The sequence below is a fragment of the Olea europaea genome, unplaced genomic scaffold, assembly GCF_002742605.1.
Source record: "Olea europaea var. sylvestris unplaced genomic scaffold, O_europaea_v1 scaffold2302, whole genome shotgun sequence".
NCBI lineage: Eukaryota > Viridiplantae > Streptophyta > Magnoliopsida > Lamiales > Oleaceae > Olea > Olea europaea.
Genome location: NW_019241110.1, coordinates 24,140 through 45,310, shown reverse-complemented (window position 1 = coordinate 45,310; position 21,171 = coordinate 24,140). Strand labels below are relative to the sequence as shown.

Genomic DNA, 21,171 nt, shown 5'->3' with positions numbered 1-21,171 from the left:
ATGCTATTCGTTTTTATTGTACGAAGTAAGCGATCTTGTTGTTCAGTTTCAATATTTTCCAGGCTTTTGGGTGAAAGCTTCAATTGTTGTTCAATTTTAACATTTCTCTGGACAATGGAAGCTTTAGTTGGTGTTAACTATGGTTGCATATGTATTGTGTTGTAGTTCAAGTTTGATGTTGTTATGCTATGGAATTTTAACGTTTCTGTGGACATTGTTTTGGATCCCAAACTATTACTTGTTCTCGTAATGTATTGCATTGTCTCTTCTTGTCAATCAAGTGTTTACATTAAGAAGAATAACACAAGAACTCCTAACATTCAACATCGCTGTAATTCACTTAAGAATCAAGTTTGCTCATCACAGGTTTCATAAAAAAATTGAACGGCACTGCATTTTCAAATTCCTGAGTATCATTTTGAGTTTGATCTCTCAAAAAACATACGCCATTAAATAGAAAACTAACATTAAAGTCATCCAAAAGTAAAAGTAGTTGATCGAAATCCCAAATCATCAGTCACGGCGTTTAGAAGTAGCAACGGTGATCTTGGAGTTTCAACAAGCTTCAACTCTGGCAGCCCGTAATTGTGAAGACTCGCTTTCGTTAAGTTGTTGGAAATCAACAGCTGTATCTTCCAATGTCACATTTTCCTGAACCTCTACCCTAGAGTCCATGGACTGGGTAGTATTTCCAACTATGGTTGATGCATGGCTCGACGATGCTTTTCTTCTCCTTATTGGAGCCAATTTTCCCTAAGGTGAATGACAAACATAGGAGTTTCAGTTTGAGCTATTTATATAGAGTTGAGGCTGGTGTATTAGAAAAAGCACTTACCGTTGGAGTGACATCACGCGAGCTTGGGAATTCAACAGGTTCTATCTCTCCTTCAAACCAATTCTGCAATAGACATTTCAAAGTTTCAATTGTAAACATTGTTGGAAAATATTAAAATTATATGACATAAAATGAATGCACTCACATTATTTGGTACATCTTTCTTGTCGTGGTAACGTTTGTAATGTCCATGTAGCCCGCAAATGGAACACGTCATTGAAACTTGACCCTTCTTCCTCACATATGATTTCCTTTATAAATGTACAATCATCTTTTCTACCAATTTTATCCTCTCTGTCTGCCTCTTGCCCTTCACAGTATTTTCCCACTTTGGTGGAACCATAGCATCCTGCTGTTAATTGGGTTTAGGATGTTGTTGTAGCTACGTAAGTATGAGTCAACAATGTGGTAATTGTCAACAAAATCTTCCGGTTCATTTCTACATTCCATATCACTGCTATTGCATGAATGCAAGGAATTCTAGTCAACTTCCATCTTCTACAAGCACAAGTTTTCTCCTCAAGGTCAACAATGTATGTCCCATTGCTGCAATCAACCTGCCATTTAGGACCTTGCAACAGATATAGTATGCATTCTCTTGAAGCCTCCACAAGTTTATCAACACGTTTTATAATCTCTGGACACAACTTGCAATTGTATCTCTACATCATATCTCATTGTTTCAGTATTCTAGTCATAAACGTCGATTGCATTGATAGACTAAGCTTCTTTCGATCTTCCAACAATATCTTATTGAACACCTCGCAGCCATTGTTTAGTAAGATGCCACACTTTGTGAACACCAAGAAATGAGACTCACTCTACTCTTGTGCAGGTCTTTCCATCAACCATCCATATACTCTTTAACTTACATTACGAATCTGACACATCCAATGCATAAAGTCAACAACCATTGTTGACTTTGCAGCTTTCCATAGAAAGTCCCTCAAAGTTTTGCCCTTATACCCTGCTGTGAAGTAGTTGGTGTACATGTGTGTACACAAAATCTACGCTCGACCTCAGGGAACATTTCATTTATGACATTTTGGAGACCTTTTTGTCGATCAGTCATAAATGTCCATTGGTCGCCACTACCAATTTGAATATCATTAGAAAGATATTTCATGAACCATCGCCATGCTAGCATGTTTTCTTTCTTAACAACAACATAAGCAACAAGGTATATACAATCGTTGGCATTGTGTCCAACAGTAGTAAGCAGTATATAACCAAAGATTCCACACAAATGGCACCCATCAACTCCAATAACCCTCCTATAACCGTCTACAAAACCTGTTTTTCAAGCCTTGAAGCAAACGTAAATCCCATGGAATATATGTTGAGTATTGGTCGCTATAACGACAGTTGACCCAGGATTTGTACATAAAATTTCAGAACCATAGCACCTTTACGCCACAAACTAATCCTCACTAGTTCTATTCAACAATTTGTTTGCACATCTCCTCATCTTCCAAGCAATGTTCCTACTAATCTAAGTCTTTAGGTCTTCTTTAACCGTGGCAAGTATGTTCCTTCTTTTCCAATTTGGGTCAGCCTTTAATTGGTTAATATAACATTGCACCAAGAAATATTAATTACAATTCCTGTTGTATTGGTGTCGACTGCACGTGTGGTCCAGACTGTATGATTGCACTTGGACCCCGTTTTTGTAACCCATATACAATGCCCAAATCCTCCATTTGCATCCATCTTTGCAAACGCCCAAAACTCTTTCGCATCAATGGCCTTGAATTTAACATTATAGCCATTTACTGCATCATAATTTCTTACTGCTTTACAGAACTCTACAACATCCATGAAAAGTTGTCCCACCTCGAACTGCAGATTGCTCATTTGAGTTTCGGCCAAAAACTCTGGAAACTTGCAGCAAACCTCATCGTTTCATGAATCACCAGATATCAATTCTTCAGAAGACAGATACCCCCAATTCATCACCCACTTCAAACCCTTCTTCAACTGGATGTGCATTCCCTAACTCGTTGTCATGTTCTAAATCATCTGTATTCAGACCAACTTCAATCCCATTTGTCACATTACAGTCGTACAATATGTTATATTGAAAGTCCAATTCATTCTTAGAAGCAACAAAGTCAGGGTCATCATCATCTGTTACACTATACTCGAATATCGTAGCATCATCATCATCATCTACATCTAACTCCCTGTCAGAATCAATGAAGTCCGGGTCTTGCTCATCATCCCCATCAACTCCTACTTCGATCCCTTCAGTAACATTCTCATTGTACAGGACATCGTGATCTTCCAAATCCAACTCATTCACAGAGGTAATAAAGTTTAAATCTTCCTCGTTTTGAGAGTAGACTGCACATTTCAAGTGAAACCTATGCTCTATGAATAACCCTAAAACATTCGATTAGTTCATATTTCACACACAAAAAAATGATATATAAAAATTGGTGTACGATAGGGAAATGAAACGACTACAAAACAAAAACATTATTTTCGCAAGAAGATGATGTTTTCACTTACAATGACAGACAGGATAAACAACAATGCATAAATATGTAAAAATGTCAAGACTTATACCTCCATGTGGTCCCTCTATGTGAGTGGTTTGAATATATCAATGCAAGTGCTCTTCCGTTCAGCAGGAGCGTGGGGTAGCAAAGGAATCGAATGCGATTTAGGGTTGTGGGGGAGGAGAATGGATTTGGGGAATTTTAATTGAATTTGGAATGAGAATGATTTGGAGCGAAATGTCCTGTTTTGTGTGCGTGCTTTCAGGTGAGGTGAATGAGTTCTGTGAGTTGTCGAACTTGAAACGACTGTCACCCTCCACGTGTGTTTTCCATCCACCACGTCAGCTTTGATGGTAATGGAATTTGGTGAGTGTTGTGTGTGGTGCAATGATCGAAAGTTCAATGACTATTGAGAGGCAATTTGAAGTTAATTGAATAAGCCGTGACCATGTTAAAGCTAAGGGAGTTTTTGATAGCATGGAAATGGAAAAAAAAGATGGAATTGAAATTGGAAATTTCAACTTTTGGTGTTTGATACCTTATGTTTTCTATGGAATTGCATTTCTTGGAACTTGGAATTTTCCTTGTTTTAGTGGAATTTGAATTCTCACCATAGTAGCGATTATTATTTTTTTCGTCTTTTTTTTTTTTGGTTGGTAATGGAAACCAATTCTAAGAATTATTTTAAAAAAATATTTCTCTTTAATTGACAATTTTCATGTAAAATAAAGTCAAACGAACATTAAAAAACACTTTTATTTCAACATTTTCCACGTGAAAAATTATACTAATCAAACACAATAATTTACAATTCCCACGAAAATAATTCTAGGCAATTCAATTAATTGGAATTCGTTTTCTACGTAATTCAATTCTATATTTGCAATCAAACGGATTCTAAGTGTTTATTCAAACATTTTATGCCTCTCGGGGCATAACCTAGTGGTGCAAAGGACAAAAGTGAGGTTATCTCACTCCTTGCTGACAGCCGCAGTATGAGAGTTCGATTCCTAAAACATGGAATTAGACTCTCTATAGGCGTAGTGTATATGCAACTCTTGTTTCAGGGCCTGCTGGAGCACATCCCATAATTTACCTCCCTCACCAAACTCTAGAGATTGAACAGTGGGACTCTCAACATTGGGGTTCAACATTTGATTATTCAAACATTTTACTCATTAGAAATGATATTTTGAAGTAATTGCACCGCACTTCAAAATTGACCCGTTTCGTTGGAAACCCTGAATGCTGCTATCAAACCGCGAAATGTAGTTCATCCACACTTTCAAGATTTCCCTTACCAATACAAGAGATCGAATTAACCAGACCCATTTCAAAGAAATCAAGTCTGTGATCTTCTTCATTTTGCAGTTCAATCAGAAAGATAGGTTTTAGAAGAGGAGAAAATGCAATCCCTTCAACGCATATTTACCCAACTATCTATTAAAACCAACATCAAAACCCCAAACTTCGGGGTTTCATCCAATTTACCAAAATGTTTTTCCACTGAAAATGAAAGCGGCAATAATAACAAGAACGAACCCGATTGGGCGGCCCATTTCGGTGGGACAGGGTCGTCCGATTCCGACCCGTTGGGATGGGACGTGGGTCCGTCCTCGTGGTCTACTGGGCTAACGAAGGAGCACTTTGACGGTGAAGTCATTGGACAGAAGGTGGAACCTGGTTCTGATAGAGGTCGGACCAATGGCGGTGGCTCGGATCAGAATCGGGGCGGTGTATCGAGTCAGAATCGGACTGGGAACTGGTATTCCGAGGCTAGGTGGATGGACATGGAGTTGGCGAAGGTTAAGGAGTTGGAGTTGGAGTCGGAGAACCGCAGGGGGAAGGCTTTTGTGGATGGCTGGGATGATAGAATGAAAGAAATGACTTAACTGCTGAAACGGGTAAAATAGCTGATATACTTTTTTTATTTTCTTATCATTTGTCTGCGTTTATCTTCTCCAATTTTCAGTAATTTGATGGATAGAGAACAAAACCCAGAGTTCAAATTTCTTCATTAATGTTTATTTCATGTGTTTGAAGTAATATTCAAATAACAGAGCCCAATCTCTTATGTTATAGTTACTTCTAATCTCTTAATGTGATTAATTACTGCAGAAAAACTGACAAATGGGAAAATGTGTGGCGTTTGCCTGTGTGCGTTCTTGTATTGTTGGAGGGTTCACTAGGGGAAGGAGTATATTCTGAGACAAGTTTGTTTTCTTTGGGAATTTGATTTCCAGTCTCTAGATGTTATTTTGCCAGTTTTGACAGTAACTTAGGGGGGTATCCTCAATCTAGAGTTTGATGGATTTTAAAACTCCATATAAACTGAAGTATCCTCAATTCAGATTTAAATATAATTCATTAAAATATAGGTGTCCCCAATCTAGATTTTTAAAAATACTTATAAATTTAGGTATCTTCAACATAGATTTTAATAGGTAGTTTTGAAATTTAGATGTCCTCAATAACTAGTTGATTTAAAAAAATTTCATTAAATAGATAGATTTTGAAGGATTTTGAAGGATTTCAAGGTAAAAATATAAGTACAAAGAATCAGTAACAATTTTAATCCAAACCTAAAAATTTCACAACATTTCTCACCTCTCTCGATATTTGCTGCTCTCTCTCTATCTACCCCCCACCCCCCCCTCATCTTCAACAAGATTCCTTTCTTCTTTCTATCTCACATTTCTCTACTGTGAAAAGATCGTGTATGAGAACTTTTCAGTTGATGATAATTTATGAAAGATTACTATTTTTTGTTGAATATTGGGTGTGATTTTTTATTGAACTTATTTTTTCTTATTGAAGCTATATGTTTACTATTTTATAGATGTGCTGGAAATTATTATGGTAATTTACGATTTCTAGTATGCATCTGGAACAACTTCGTTTTTCAAGTTCTGTACCCTATTCCTTTTTCTTGGGAAGAGCTATGTGTTTTCTATATATACCTGCAAATCCTAGCGAAGGCATGTGAGGATAGTATCCCACAATTTTTTCTTTTGTGTCTGCATGGTCAATGAGAATTCTGGAGGTATGAAATTAATTGCCTTGTGGTCATGTATGTGTACATTTGTGTGTTTGTATCTCACAAGGTTGTGGCCTTTTGAACTAATTCATATTGATTGCGACTTTGATTATTTAACACTACATATTTTTGTCCTTTCCCACTCTCGCATATTATTAAATATTGAGTGTATTTTTTATTGAAGCTCTGTTATAATATTCAATGTTTAACACACAATTGAACAAGGATTCAATCATTTTCTGTGATTTATTAACGTGAATATGTGTAAGAATGAGTCGTTAAAGAAGAAGTAAAAATTTGTGGCTTATTTTAAGCATATTTATAAATTTTACTTCATAAAATCCATTGAAATCTATAAAATCCATGAAAATCTTTTAAAATCTACAAAATAGAAATCCATTCAAATTTTATGGAATCTATTAAATTCTATCAAATTACACACAATCTATGAGAATTTATAAATATTAAGAAATATATTAAACTCTAAAATGGGGACACCCCCGTTAGTATTTGTAGGGAAAAACCCAGATTTCGGAATGGGAAAAATTACTCAATTCAATTTTCGTCTATGCACGTTTTCTTCTTTCCCTGTTTTGATAGTGATCAAATAGGTGAATAGTAAAACTTTGATTTATGTAAAAAAAAAAAAAAAAAAACATAATTTTGTTATGCTTTTAAAAAAATGCAAGTGCAGGTGAGGGAGCCAGGTGCACGAGGGTCATATCTGAAGGATTCAGAGAGGTCAGAGATGTATAAAAAGCACAAGGAAAACCCGGAGTTGTACACCGTGGAAAAGTTGGCAAAGGAATACAGGATCATGAGGCAGAGGGTGCATGCGATTTTGTGGCTGAAGGAGCTTGAGGAGGAGGAGGAGGAGAAGAAGCTTGGACGCCCGCTCGATGACTCTGTCGAGCTCTTGCTCGATACCTGCCCAGAGTAAGTGAATGAAAAGATTAGATGTGCTCTTTGACTTCATAGTTGTACATGCTATGTGTAATTGCTAATCAGCGTGTTTGGCTTAGCTCATTGCTAGAAAATAAGCCAAAGGTTGGCTTCTTTTTGGCTTATGTTGACAGTTTGTGTTTGATGATCTCCCATTTAAGTTAATTCTCCAATAGCCAAATGGATTGGTTGGTTACTATCTTTATTGAATTTGTCAGTAATATGCAGGAGGTAGTTGGTAGTAAGTTGTACTGTTATTGAAATAATGACCACTCATGCACATCTATAGGTACCCATGTGCTGTAATACTTTGTTGCATTTTGGTGATTTATAGCTGTGTTGTTGTCAGAAAAATCATCTGATGATTAGAAAGTTTCACGTAACTTACTTTGGGTTGTTTTGACAAACTTGGATTTTGACTCCTATTGTTGTGTTGACGACATAGTGGAAAATGTAAGTGTTTGATACAAGCACATATGCTGCGAACTCTGAGATTTTAGTATGAATATTGTTTGTAACTGCTTCCTAGTAGTTTTGTTCAAATGTGATCGATCTAACTTTCTCTCCACATTGGAAAGGCCAGCCATACTTTTATTGGCCAACTTGTCTTCTTTGCAAGGTTTGGACCATGTTGCCTGTTTGTCTTGCCTTCCTGGCAAAGCAATAGACTTAAACAGTTCTTTTAGTGTATGTTGCTTCTGGCTGATTATTGTCTGTTACTATCCACTCGGTTAAATTCTTTGACGTGCTGGAGTGTAATCTATCATGGAGTAATTTTTCTGGATACTTCTGTCTGCAGATTTTTCATTTCACATGATAGGGAGTTCCATGTCGCCTCCCTGCCGTATAAGCCAGATTTCAAAGTCATGCCTGAGGGTTGGGATGGTACCACTAGAGACCCAGATGAGGTGCATTATGAGATCTCAACGAAACAGGATGAAATTTTGTACCAAGAGTTTGTTCAGAGGATGAACTTCAACAAGATGAAGGTAAACGTGCAAATTCTTTTGAGTAATGTATACAATGCTTTCTGAGTATCATTTTCTATTTTTAGGGTTTCAAATTTTCAGTCGATACTTCTTTTAACAACAATGTCATTCTACGTAATTTATAGATAGCAAAGGAGGTGAAATGCCACAAATACAGCAGGAGACGTCCATCTGAAGGATGGAATTTCATGGTGGAGAAACTTGGTCCCAAAGGCAAACGAGGTAATGGAGGTGGCTGGAAATTCATTAGCATAGCCGATGGCTCCAGCAGGCCTTTGAATGAATTTGAGAAGATGTTTGTGAAGAGAGAGACTCCTCGCCGACGGCGAAAGATCCTCCCATGATATTCCCAACAAGGGTTAGGTTATCAAATTTTGAACAAACAAATCGAATTCTCAAAGACGATTCAATTAGTAGCCTCGAGTGCCGATTCGAGGGTATTGTACTGGCTTTGTTCTTTTGTGGAATGACTTTCTAGAAGGGCATACATTTGACAAAATAATTAGTTTGTTATGGCCTCCTTTTTTCTTTTTTTCTTTTTTCTTGGGCTCTGTTTTTACACCTGTAACTTGTACTTTTTCATTGAAGCTTGTTATCAATCAATTTGTTTCAATTTCTGAGGCTTTATAATCCTGAGATGAAATGAGGTACATTTGTTGATTGAGTTTATAACTCTGAGAAAAACTCTATCCGCAGATTGATAGAGTATGCATCAGAAACATTTAGAGCTGCTTCGGTAAATATGGCCTGTCTCATGGCATCAATAATGTGTTCATTGTTTACATTTATATGTACATGAGCATATATTACTCAAAAGTAGTCCTCTTAAAATCAAAATAAAGGGAGGCTAAAATTGGTTAATTACCAAGAATAATAGGGACTTGTACATTGGGGTTTTGGAGAGGGATAGGAGTCAGATTTGGGAAGATAACAAGGGCTCCATATACGGTGGCCCTAGCCATCTTGTATGAGCATGCCTCCCCAATGTACCTTCCTGGTTTTCGATTGTGAACTGGAAATATAAGTTACTCCAAGTTTAGTAGGACATTATATAACACACTCTGGACCATCAGCATGAGGCGGTCGATCAGTCGGATTCCATGCCGGGTGAGAAGGTTACATCCTAACAAAATGATTGGCAATGAGTGCAGGTGTTTGTATCATGACTGCATCAAACTCGAATTTTTTTTAATGTGTTACCAATCATTCTTTTTCTTAATTCTAGTATTATTAACAATGACCCAGCTTAGTGCCAGATGCAAAAACAAACAGTGAAAGAGAGCAATAGGGGCATGCTTTTTGATACATATATTTGATAGATTAATGCACGCAAAATTTAGAAATTCATTATTTAGTGGAGAGCGACATTGTAACGAGACTTTGATGACGAGTGTATCTCCATTTCTTACTGTAAGAGTTGGACCTGGAAATGTCCCATTAAATATGATTTATGTTGTGGCTTCTGCACAGCCTCTTCACTGGGGTTTGTACTTGAACCTGTGACAATATGTTCAAATTTGAACCAGTAGAGAAACCTAGGATAAAAGAACAAGAGAACAATCTTGTCCAACCTCAGAGGATTTGGTGTATCGACTAACTCTTATCAATTTTAAGATTCCTTCCCTTATAGATCTCGAGCAGAGATTACCTTGATTATCCTCGAAATCTGGTAAACAACAATATTTACGCGTGCTTATATTACGTATTTAAGCCTCAGGCTTAACTGGGACAAAAACAATGTTCACTTTTTCTTGTTTTATGCTCCATATCTTGTCCTCTCAAAACCTGGGAAAGAGTCTTTCCTATTAATAATTAATCCCCAATCAGAATATTTTCATTTGTAGTTAGGCATTCCAAGATTACAGTTTCTTGGAGAACAGAAGAAGAAAGAAAATACATAATTCAAGAGTGACAATTAGTAAATAGTGGTATAAGAGCGAAGCGTCTTATCATTATGATGGCTACCACGATTATGTCAGATTTTCACTAATTACCGTTTTTCTATTACTGAAACAGAGATTTGATAAACGTGAGGAGCTACAGACAGTTTGAAACATTTCCTATTCAGAAAAATCACTATGCTTGAATGTCATAATTCTTGTTATGGAGATTCTGAAATAATTATAATTTATTCAGAGTTAGCCGGCCAAACAACCAAACATAAACCAATCTGATGCTAGCATCTGCTACCAGAAATTTATATATAGCTGTAAGTGATATCAGCATTGGAGAGCAGAAAGTAATAAAATGTAAGCACTTCCTTGGAATCATAGTCTGCTTGTCTGAATTTTATATTATACAGTTTGGAAAAAAAAAAAATGGATGGATGGATGGACGGTAACTGAAAGTTGAATTTTGGTCAAGTTTAGGTGGATTAGGAAAATATTTTGACGGATTTCTATTTGGTTGACACATCCTAAAGTTAGCAAAGTCCACACTTCTAACCTTCTTGAAGACGTGATTGTGTGTAAATCAACCGAACACGACCCCTGACCCGAGCAAGGATAGTCCTCTGATCGAGATATGACTTGGGCGCGGACTCAATGATGGTCTTGCTTGCAATCGCGCTCTATTGCAGATACAGGTGACCTCTAGAAGGACACGACTATGTCCTTAGGAGTGAGGACCCAAACCATTCTCATTTGGGTGTCCACAATCACTAATGAGACACAAGAAGAAAACACTTTCCGTCTTAGTGGAGTTCGAGAACTAGGTATTAAGAGATCACAATCTGTTAAGAGATTACACTCCTCATAATAGAATAGAAAAATACTTGAAAATAGACCAAGACGTATCTATTGCCAAAGACATCTAAAAGATATGTGTTTTTAAAGTATGTGCGAATAACCGGAATTTATCCATTTAAATAAATCTAACACTTTCTTCATCCACACTTCACTCTTAAAAAAAACTCTGGTTGTTGCTGAAATCAAACAATTAAATTTCAGCAATTGAAAAAAACAAAATTTTTTCCTTGTTCTAGGACTTGGTTCTGCAAGATGGAATAGTGTTAATCAGAATTCGAAATGAAGAGGAAAAGGATGATGATTTTCTGAAGTGAATAGGTTTATTCAACCATTAGTAAGAAACTAATTTACAAGAGATATAAAACAGATGTTCAGCACATCTTTCTACCAACTACCGCTACATCTTTACTTAAGGACACACATTACATCATTACATAAAGACATGCTGGTGCAGGCTATACATCAGAAAAATGTAAAGGACTGCTCCCTATAATCATTACAAAATACATAGGGCTTGACAACAAAATAAACATAGCTTAGCCTTATACTTGATACTTAAGGACTCGACAATTGTGACAACAAAAGTGGCAACCAACATCAATACTCCTCCTTGACACTTTTGTTGGAAACACCAAGACTCTTTCTAAGTGTTTCAAATCTTCCCTTGGACAAGGACTTGGTTAGAATGTCGGCACACTGATCTTCACCTTTGCAACGTACCAGCTTTACCTCACAATTTTCTTGTGCTTCTCTAATTGCATGGTACTTGATAATGTGTTTCGATCTTCCATGGAACACTGGATATTTGACCATAGCTACAGCTGATTGATTATCACAAAAAATTATAGTTGCCTCAGTTTGTTTAGCATCCAAATCCTCCAGCATTTTCCTCAGCCAATGTGCCTGATTTGTTGCTTCTGCTGCTACTACATACTCTGCTTCTGCTATTGATTGAGCAACAGTTTCTTGCTTCATCGAGTTCCAGCAAACAATGTTTGTTCCGAGATAAAATGCATATCCAGATGTACTCTTCATATCATCAAGAGATCCGGCCCAGTCACTGTCTGTGTATCTAATTAAATTCCAGGATTTTGACCTCTTAAACCAGATTCCCAAATCAGCACTTCCTTTGATATATCTCAAAACTCTTTTGGCTGCCTGGAAATGCAATTCACTTGGTTCCTCCCTGAACCTTGAAAGCAAATTAGTAGCATAAGTGGGGTCAAGTCTTGTGATTGTCAAATACAATAAACAACTAACCAAGCTCCTATACAACTTCCCATCAATCTTCTTACTACCATCATCTTTCACCAGTTTCACATTTTGAACCAAAGGAGTTTCTACTGATTTACAGTTGTCCATACTGAATTTCTTTAATATCTCAATGGCATATCTTCTTTGACACACAAAAATGCCTTCTTGGGTCTGGTCAATTTCCATTCCAAGGAAGTACTTCATCTTTCTTAAATCAGTCATTTCAAATGACTTCATCATTTCTGCCTTAGTTCTGTCTATCAGTTCCTTACTACTGCTGGTTATTAGAAGATCATCGACATATAAGGAAATGATGATTGACTCTTCTTCAATTTTCTTCATGTACAAGGTCTGTTCATTGACACTTCTCACAAACCCAAGGTTGTTCATGTGTTCATCAATTCGGCTGTACTAGGCTCTTGGAGCTTGCTTCAACCCATACAATGCCTTCTTCAGCTGATACACTTTGTCCTCTTCTCCAGCTACTTGAAAGCCATCAGGTTGATCGACATAAATCTCCTCATTTAACCAGCCATTTAGGAAAGCTGATTTAACATCCAGCTGATGAATTTTCCAGCCTCTTTGAACAGCTATAGCCAGCAACAACCTTATAGTTTCACACTTTGCCACTGGTGCAAACGTGTCTGAGTAATCAATACCAAATTGCTGTGCATACCCTTTCACAACAAGTCTGGCCTTAAGCTTGTTAATAGATCCATCTGAGTTCATCTTGGTCTTGAACACCCATTTGACTCCAATAACATTTTTGTTCATTGGCCTATCTACCAGCTTCCAAGTTCCATTCTTTTCAATCATCTTAAGTTCCTCCTCCATTGCTGCCAACCAGTCAGATGAATTTACAGCTTCAGCAGCATTTGTTAGCTCTAATATTGCTGAATTGCACCTTGCATATACATCAGCCAATGAACTGGTTTTTAGTACTGGATTCTCAGTATCTGATCCACTATCAGCTTCCAAAGGATTAGCTTCCAATACTTCAGGTTGGTTTTCATCAGGATCCTCTTCTTCATTGATTACAGCCTCATCTCTTTGTGGAACTATTCTTTGATCATGTGATCGAATTAATGTGTTGGACTCCCAATTCCATGAGGATTCTTCATCTATCTTGATATCCCTGTTGGATATTATCTTCTTGGTTTGATGATTGAAAACCTTATATCCTTTAGTATTGTTGCAATACCCAATCAAGATTCCAGATTCAGCCTTTTAACTTAGCTTATCTCTTTTAGGGTCTGGAATGTGTGTGTAACGGATACTACCAAACACCCTTAGATGAGCAACATCAGGCTTGATTCCATACCAAGCCTCATATGGTGTTTTCATATTCAAAGCTTTTGTGGGGAGTCTATTAAGAAGATATGAGGCAGTATTCACAGCTTCTGCCCAGAACTCTTTTGGAACTGATTTCTCAATCATCAAACACATTGCCATCTCCATCAAGGTCCTATTTTTTCTTTCACACAGTCTATTTTGCTGGGGTGTGTATGGAATGGTCAACTAATGTTTAATTCCAGCTGCCTCACAGAATTTATCAAACTGATTACACTTGTATTCAGTTCCATTGTCTGTTCTGATGGTCTTACTTTTGGAATTGCACTCATTTTCAACCAATGTTTTGAACTTCTGAAACACCCCTACAACTTCAGACTTCAACCTCAGGAAGTACACCCAACTCATCCTTGTTAGATCATCAATGAAGAGTACAAAATACCTACTGCCATTCAATGTCTGAGTTCTCATAGGACCACATACATCTGAGTGGATTAACTCAAGTTTTGTTGTAGCTCTTCTTGCCTGACCTTTTGGAAATGGAAGTCTGGTTTGTTTCCCACGTTGACATACCTCACACACACAGGTATCAACACTGTCAATTAGATAGAAAGAGTAATTAACGCCAGAATTAGAAATGCTTTATATAGCTTTGTATAATAGTTGTAATTGGTAGAAAATTGCTCAGTTTCCATTCATGTACAGTGATAGCTAACATTCAGCCATGTAATTTGCCTTATTATTCCTATATATACAAAGGAACCCTCACAATGAGAATTATCGAGTCAAAGGATAAAATGAATACCTTGACATGGTATCAGAGCCATAATTCTAAATTTCTTCATGGTTTCTCGTGCGATAGAGTCGGTCTTCAGTGGTGCAAAATTTTCCGACTGCGATAGAGTCGGTCTTCGGTGGTGTCGAAATTTTTCGACCTCTTGGGTGCTGTCGGCGTCTTCTATGGTGACTGGCGACGCCTTCTTTGGGTTTTGTCAAGACTGTCCATTTGGGTCTTACGTGGTGTCTAATTTTTTGGACTTCTTTTGTGTTGCCGACGTCTCCTGTGGTGGCTCCCGTGGTGGCCGAGACTGGTGTGGTGAGCGTGGAGGCCGAGACTGGTGCGATGAGTATGATTAGAGGTTTGATATTAACCTCTGTGTGTTGGACTAATTAATCCATTATTTAATTGGGGTGTTAAAGTTTACTTGGGCTCGGTTTATCCATTGTTTAATTGGGGTCTTAAAGTTTACTTGGGCTCAGTTTATATTGGGCTTTCTGCTGGACTTTGGTTTTGCTGAATTTATATTGGGTCCTTTTTTTTTTTTTAACTACGTACATCATGTCAACCAACATGTCTGAAACTTTCGGTTGCGATTCACGGGTAAAAAATATTCTACATGGGAATTTCAATTTCGGTTATTCGTTATGGGAAAAGAATTATGGGGTCACATAGATGGAAGTGACCCAGCTCCTACTGAGAATATTCAATTGGGCCAATGGAAAGTGAAAGATGCTAGGGTTATGACATGGATTTTAGGATCTGTTGATCCTATGATTGTACTAAATCTAAGACTTTATAAGACTGCTAAAGAGATGTGGGAGTATTTAAAAAAGGTCTACAATCAAGACAATACAGCTAGACGATTTCAATTGGAGTATGAAATTGCAAATTACACTCAGGCCAATCTCAACATCCAGGATTACTTCTCTGGGTTTCAAAGCTTATGGGGTGAATTTGCTGATATTATCTATGCTAAAGTACCAGTTGGATCTCTTGTTGCCGTTCAAACTGTACACGAGCAAAGCAAGCGAGACCAGTTTCTAATGAAGTTACGTCCAGAATATGAGGCAATTCGCTCAAATCTACTGAATCGTGATCCGTCCACTTCTTTGGATGTTTGTTTTGGGGAGTTACTTCGTGAAGAGCAGCGTCTTACAACACAGGCCACTATTCAACATCAACATATGACCTCAGATGCTATCGCTTATGTAGCTCATGGCAAAAACAAATGGAGAGACATGAGAAAGATTCAATGCTTCAGTTGCAAGGACTATGGGCATATTGTTACTCATTGTACCAAAAATTACTACAAATATTGCAAGAAGTCGGGACACATTATCAAAGACTGTCATACTCGACCTCAAAATCGTCAAGCTAATGCATATCAGGCTACTACCAGGCCATCGACTTCTAAGACATCATCTACTGCTGCCCAATCTGCTCTTACTCCTGAAATGGTGCAACAAATGATTGCGTCAACTTTTGCTGCCTTGGGATTTCAAGGTAAACATAATACTTCATCTCAATCTTGGCTAGTTGATTCCGGTGCCTCAAATCATATGACCAGTTCCTCTGATGGTCTTTATGATATTCGCCCATATCAAGGCTCATCTCATATTCAAACAGCTAATGGGAGTCATTTAGCTATTAATGCTGTTGGTAACATTAATTCTGCTTTTCGAGAAATTTTTATATCTCTTGGTTTATCTACAAATCTGATTTCAGTTGGTCAATTAGTTGATAACAATTATGATGTCCATTTTTCTCGTGATGGTGTTCTTGTGCAGGATCAGGTGTCGGGGAAGATACTAGCGAAGGGGCCTAAAATTGGACGATTGTTTCCATTACATTTTTCTATTCCTAGTTGTTTATCTTTGGCTTGTATAACTGTTAACAATAAAAGTGAAGTTTGGCACAAACATTTGGGACATCCAAACTCCACTATCCTGTCTCATTTGTTAAACTCTGGTTTGTTGGATAATAAAAATAATTCTTCTCATAATTTGTGCTTTGATTGTTCTACATGCAAATTGGGAAAGAGTAAGACTCTTCCTTTTCCTTCTCACAGTAGTCGTGCCAAAAAGAGTTTTGATATTGTGTATAGTGATGTTTGGGGCGTTTCACCTATCACCTCTCATGCCCAGTATAAATATTTCGTGACTTTTATTGATGATTATAGCCGATACACATGGATCTATTTTCTCCGTTTTAAATCTGAAGTACTTTCAGTTTTTCAGACCTTTGTGACATATGTTGAGACCCAATTCTCTGCCAGTATTAAAATTTTACGATCTGATTCAGGTGGAGAACATATGTCCCATGAGTTTCATGATTTCTTAAAACAAAAAGGGATTTTGTCTCAACGATCATGCCCTTATACCCCTCAACAAAATGGAGTGGCAGAACGAGAAAATCGTCATGTACTGGATGTTGTTCGTACATTATTACTTGATTCCCATGTTCCTTCAAAATTCTGGGTTGAAGCAGTGTCCATTGCAGTTTATTTAATCAATAGATTGCCTTCCCAAACTTTACGCTTGACTCTCCATATTATCGCCTTCATAATCAACATCCTACTTATCATGACTTGCATACTTTTGGGTGCATTTGTTTTGTTCATTTACCTTCTCATGAACGACACAAGCTTTCTGCACAATCTGTTAAGTGTGCTTTTATGGGCTACAGTGTTTCGCACAAAGGTTATGTTTGCTATGATCCATGTTCTAACAGATTTCGCATTTCTCGTAATGTTGTTTTCTTTGAGCAACAATCTTTCTTTCATACTCATGCTCAACATTTACCTGAAATTAGTATTCTCCCATGCTTTGGTGATTTCACTTCTCATCCTGAAAGATTCAAGCTTGGACTCGTGTATGAGAGACGTCGACCAAATAGGCCTCTTCCTGAAGTTGACCTCACATATGATCTTGTCCAACCCCACTCTTCTGAGCCTGAGTTGGCATCAGATACTGATGTACCTCCTGATCCGGGTCCTCGACGATCTTCTCGCCCGCTTGATAGATATGGTTCTTTTCATTCATTTGCCACTACACTGACATCTATACCTCATAGTTATTCAGAAGCAGCTAAACATGAATGGTGGCGGAAGGCTATGGATGAAGAACTTCAAGCACTTCAGGATAATCATACTTGGGATGTTGTTGCTTATCCACCCAATGTCAAGGCTATTGGTTGTAAGTGGGTATATTCTATTAAGCTTCGTTCTGATGGAACTCTGGATCGTTATAAAGGTCACCTAGTTGCTCTCGGAAATAACCAGGAATATGGGGTAGATTATGATGAGACATTCGCTCCAGTGGCAAAGATGACTACAGTGCACACTGTTCTTTCTATTGCAGCCTCTCAGGGGTGGCCTCTTCACCCAATAGATGTCAAAAATGCTTTTCTTCATGGTGATCTCAAGGAAGATATTTACATGACACCTCCTCCGGGCCTTTTTTCCTCTTCTTCACAAGTATGTAAGCTGAAGAAGTCTCTTTATGGGTTAAAACAGGCTCCTCGAGCATGGTTTGAGAAGTTTCGATCTACTTTGTTACAACTTTCTTTATCCAGAGTCAGTATGACTCCTCCCTATTTCTTTGTAAGACATCTACAGATATTGTTCTTTTACTTGTGTATGTGGATGATATTGTTATCACTGGCACAAATTCTGGTTTGATAACTCAACTCCAGCAGCACCTAGAGGCTTCCTTTCACATGAAGGATCTTGGTCCTCTAACATATTTTTTGGGCTTGGAAGTACACACTGATTCCACAGGTATATTTTTGAACCAACACAAATATATTCAAGACTTGATCACTTTGGCTGGTCTTCAAGATTCTTCTTCTGTCGATACTCCTCTGGAAGTCAATGTTAAATATCGTCGTGAAGAGGGTGAGCTCCTTCCTGATCCGACTATCTTTCGTCAATTAGTTGGGAGCCTCAACTACTTGACCATCACTAGGCCTGAGATATCATTCGCAGTCCAACAAGTCAGTCAGTTTATGCAAACTCCACGACATCTTCATCTTGTGGCAGTTCGTCGCATCATTCGGTATCTCCAAGGTACTCCTCATCGTGGATTGTTTTTCCCTTCTGGGTCTCCTATTCGTCTTGTTGCATTTAGTGATGCAGATTGGGCCGGCTGCCCTGATACTCGTCGTTTTGTTACGGGTTGGTGTATGTTTCTTGGTAATTCTTTGATCTCCTGGAAGAGTAAAAAGCAAACACGTGTGTCTAAATCTTCAACTGAATCCGAATACCGTGCCATGTCCGCTGCCTGTTCTGAGATTATGTGGCTCCGTGGACTTTTAGCTGAACTTGGCTTTCCTCAGTCTGATCCTACACCCCTTCATGCGGACAGCACGAGTGCTATTCAGATTGCTGTAAATCCAATATATCATGAGAGTACAAAGCATATCGAAGTAGATTGTCACTCAATTCGAGAGGCTTTTGACGCAAATATTATTTCTCTTCCACATATCTCTACAGATCTACAGATTGCCGACATATTCACCAAAGCCATGACACGACAACGTCATCTCTTTCTTGTGGGTAAATTGATACTTCTTGATCACCCATCATCAATTTGAGGGGGGATGTCAATTAGATAGAAAGAGTAATTAACGCTAGAATTAGAGATGCTTTGTATGGCTTTGTATAATAGTTGTAATTGGTAGAAAATTGCTCAGTTTCCATTCATGTACAGTGATAGCTAACATTCAGCCATGTAATTTGCCTTATTATTCCCATATATACAAAGGAACCCTCACAATGAGGATTATCGAGTTGCCATGTAATTTGCCTTATTATTCCTATATATACAAAGGAACCCTCACAATGAGGATTATCGAGTCAAAGGATAAATTGAATACCTTGACACAAACCTCCTATGCCAAAGTGTGGACTCATATACTGAGCTTGTGAGCATGTGAAATTACCTTTTTCCACTCTAAAGGAAAACTTCTTTGTTTCAACTCCACAGACATCGGTTCATTATTACTTGGATCTAATATAGTGCAGCCATTGCCTTCGAAAATCAGTGTGAATTTCTTCTCAATCAACTGGCCTGCACTAATTAGATTTTGATCTATATTAGGCACATAAAGGACATTAGAAATAAGCTTGGTACCTGTTGGAGTTTGTACAGAAACTACTCCAATTCCTTTCACCTCTACATGATCTCCATTGCCAACTTTAACTCTTGATCTGTAGTTGTCATTCAATTCAACAAAGATGCTGAGGTCTGAAGTCATGTGATGGGTGCATCCACTATCCAGTAACCAACCTCCAATATTGCTAGACGTTTTGTAGTTTGCAGCAGCAAACAGAGCTCTTCCAGCTAATCTGGTTGCTGACTTTCAACAATTTTAGCTTGCTGCTCAATCTGCTTCCCTTTCTTGTTTCTACAAACCCTTTGAACATGTCCAAACTCCTTACATAACTTGCATTGCGCCCCTGGTTTGAACCAGCACCAATTTGAAGAATGTCCAGTCTTTTGACAATGTGGACATGGAGGATAAGCAGAGTTTTTATCAGCACCCTTGCTGCCTTCGAATCTTCTCTTATCTTGCTGATTTTTCCTTGGCCTAAAGCTGGTCTGTGCCTTATGCTTTCCTTTAACAAACAAGGCACCTTCTACTTGATCTTCTTGCCTCATTAACCTCCTTTGCTCAGTGGCTTGCAAGGCATTAACCAGCTCAGATAAGGTGATGGATGACAGAGCTCTAGAGTCTTCAAGAGATGAGATTTTAGCTTCAAACTTTTTTGGTAAGCTAATCAGCACCTTTTCAACGACCCTTCTATCAGGTAAGTCATCTCCCAAAAGCCTTATCTTGTTCACTACCTTAATCAGCCTATCAGCATAATCTTTGACAGAATCAGAATCCTTCATCTTCAGGCCCTCATATTTTCTTCTCAAGTTCAAGACTTGCATTTGTCTTGTTCTTGCATTGCCTCTGAACTCCTCTTGCAACCTGTCCCAAGCCTCCTTTGCAGTTTCACAGGTTATTATTCTGGTAAATATTGCATCAGTCACAGCTGACCGGATGCAGAACAAGACTTTAAACTTTTTTGCAACCTCCTCACTATGTTGCTTCAATTGAGCAATTGTAGGATTTGCTCTTAAGGCTGGTGGTTCAATACCTGATTCTGTGATTTCCCACAGATCATAAGCCTTTAAATAAGCCTTCATCTTTGCTGCCCAGAATTCGTAATTCTCACCTATGAAAGCAAAAGGTAAAGGTACTGAGAATCCAGTTGAAGCCATTGGATTTTGATCCTATGTCTCGACTAATATGGTGAAGGTTTTTAGTGTAGATTCCTTACTTGTTTTCTCTCTTTTTTGGTCTCACAGATCCCTCCTTCAAAGATCATTCATACTCTGATACCACTGTTAATCAGAATTCGAAATGAAGAGGAGAAGGATGATGATTTTCTGAAGTGAATAGGTTTATTCAACCATCAGTAAGAAACTAATTTACAAGAGATATAAAAAAGGTGTTCTAGCACATCTTTCTACCAACTACCTGCTACATCCTTACTTAAGGACACACATTACATCATTACATAAAGACATGCTGGTGCAGGTTATACATCAGAAAAATGTAAAGGACTGCTTCCTATAATCATTACAAAATACATAGGGCTTGACAACAAAATAAACATAGCTTAGCCTTATACTTGATACTTAAGGACTCGACAATTGTGACAACAAAAGTGGCAACCAACATCAATAAATAGGTAAATAATGAGACATTTGATTCGTTTTATCACTAGAATATGCTTTATTATAA

General features: G+C 37.8%; 4 protein-coding genes across 7 annotated transcripts; 2 read left to right on the top strand and 2 right to left on the bottom strand.

The window, feature by feature from the left end:
• Window positions 1-314: 314 nt before the first annotated feature.
• Window positions 315-3,813, bottom strand: LOC111381418. 3 transcript variants are annotated; one of them, XM_023005197.1, is made up of 4 exons: window positions 3,404-3,813; window positions 981-3,217; window positions 836-898; window positions 315-753 (listed from the first exon to the last, which is right to left on the bottom strand). In XM_023005197.1, exons 2-4 carry the CDS (start codon window positions 1,050-1,052, stop codon window positions 556-558), a joined length of 333 nt encoding a protein of 110 aa, XP_022860965.1. In that variant the 5' UTR covers window positions 1,053-3,217; window positions 3,404-3,813; the 3' UTR covers window positions 315-555. The 3 variants fall into 3 exon arrangements, with proteins under 3 accessions (XP_022860965.1, XP_022860966.1, XP_022860967.1); XM_023005198.1 differs by having other exon boundaries at window positions 981-3,205; XM_023005199.1 differs by having other exon boundaries at window positions 981-3,178.
• Window positions 3,814-4,716: 903 nt separating this feature from the next.
• On the top strand, window positions 4,717-5,239 carry LOC111381415. Its single transcript, XM_023005192.1, has one exon. It carries the CDS (start codon window positions 4,743-4,745, stop codon window positions 5,226-5,228), a length of 486 nt encoding a protein of 161 aa, XP_022860960.1. The 5' UTR covers window positions 4,717-4,742; the 3' UTR covers window positions 5,229-5,239.
• Window positions 4,740-8,927, top strand: LOC111381414. 2 transcript variants are annotated; one of them, XM_023005190.1, is made up of 4 exons: window positions 4,740-5,240; window positions 7,068-7,309; window positions 8,115-8,304; window positions 8,430-8,927. In XM_023005190.1, the coding sequence occupies exons 2-4, from the start codon at window positions 7,122-7,124 to the stop codon at window positions 8,646-8,648; spliced, it is 597 nt and encodes a 198-aa protein (XP_022860958.1). In that variant the 5' UTR covers window positions 4,740-5,240; window positions 7,068-7,121; the 3' UTR covers window positions 8,649-8,927. The 2 variants fall into 2 exon arrangements, with proteins under 2 accessions (XP_022860958.1, XP_022860959.1); XM_023005191.1 differs by having other exon boundaries at window positions 7,063-7,309.
• A 10,791-nt stretch (window positions 8,928-19,718) lies between these two features.
• Window positions 19,719-20,645, bottom strand: LOC111381412. The gene has a single exon (XM_023005187.1). It carries the CDS (start codon window positions 20,643-20,645, stop codon window positions 19,719-19,721), a length of 927 nt encoding a protein of 308 aa, XP_022860955.1.
• Between the last annotated feature and the right edge of the window lie 526 nt (window positions 20,646-21,171).

Coding starts and splice junctions, on each gene's coding strand:
- LOC111381414 (XM_023005190.1), top strand. CDS start 7,122: ATGTATAAAAAGCACAAGGAAAACCCGGAGTTGTACACCGTGGAAAAG. Junction 7,310..8,114: donor TTGCTCGATACCTGCCCAGA/GTAAGTGAATGA, acceptor TTCTGTCTGCAG/ATTTTTCATTTCACATGATA. Junction 8,305..8,429: donor TGAACTTCAACAAGATGAAG/GTAAACGTGCAA, acceptor CGTAATTTATAG/ATAGCAAAGGAGGTGAAATG.
- LOC111381418 (XM_023005197.1), bottom strand. CDS start 1,052: ATGACGTGTTCCATTTGCGGGCTACATGGACATTACAAACGTTACCAC. Junction 899..980: donor AGAAAGATGTACCAAATAAT/GTGAGTGCATTC, acceptor TGTCTATTGCAG/AATTGGTTTGAAGGAGAGAT. Junction 754..835: donor CGCGTGATGTCACTCCAACG/GTAAGTGCTTTT, acceptor CATTCACCTTAG/GGAAAATTGGCTCCAATAAG.
- LOC111381412 (XM_023005187.1), bottom strand. CDS start 20,645: ATGGCTTCAACTGGATTCTCAGTACCTTTACCTTTTGCTTTCATAGGT.
- LOC111381415 (XM_023005192.1), top strand. CDS start 4,743: ATGCAATCCCTTCAACGCATATTTACCCAACTATCTATTAAAACCAAC.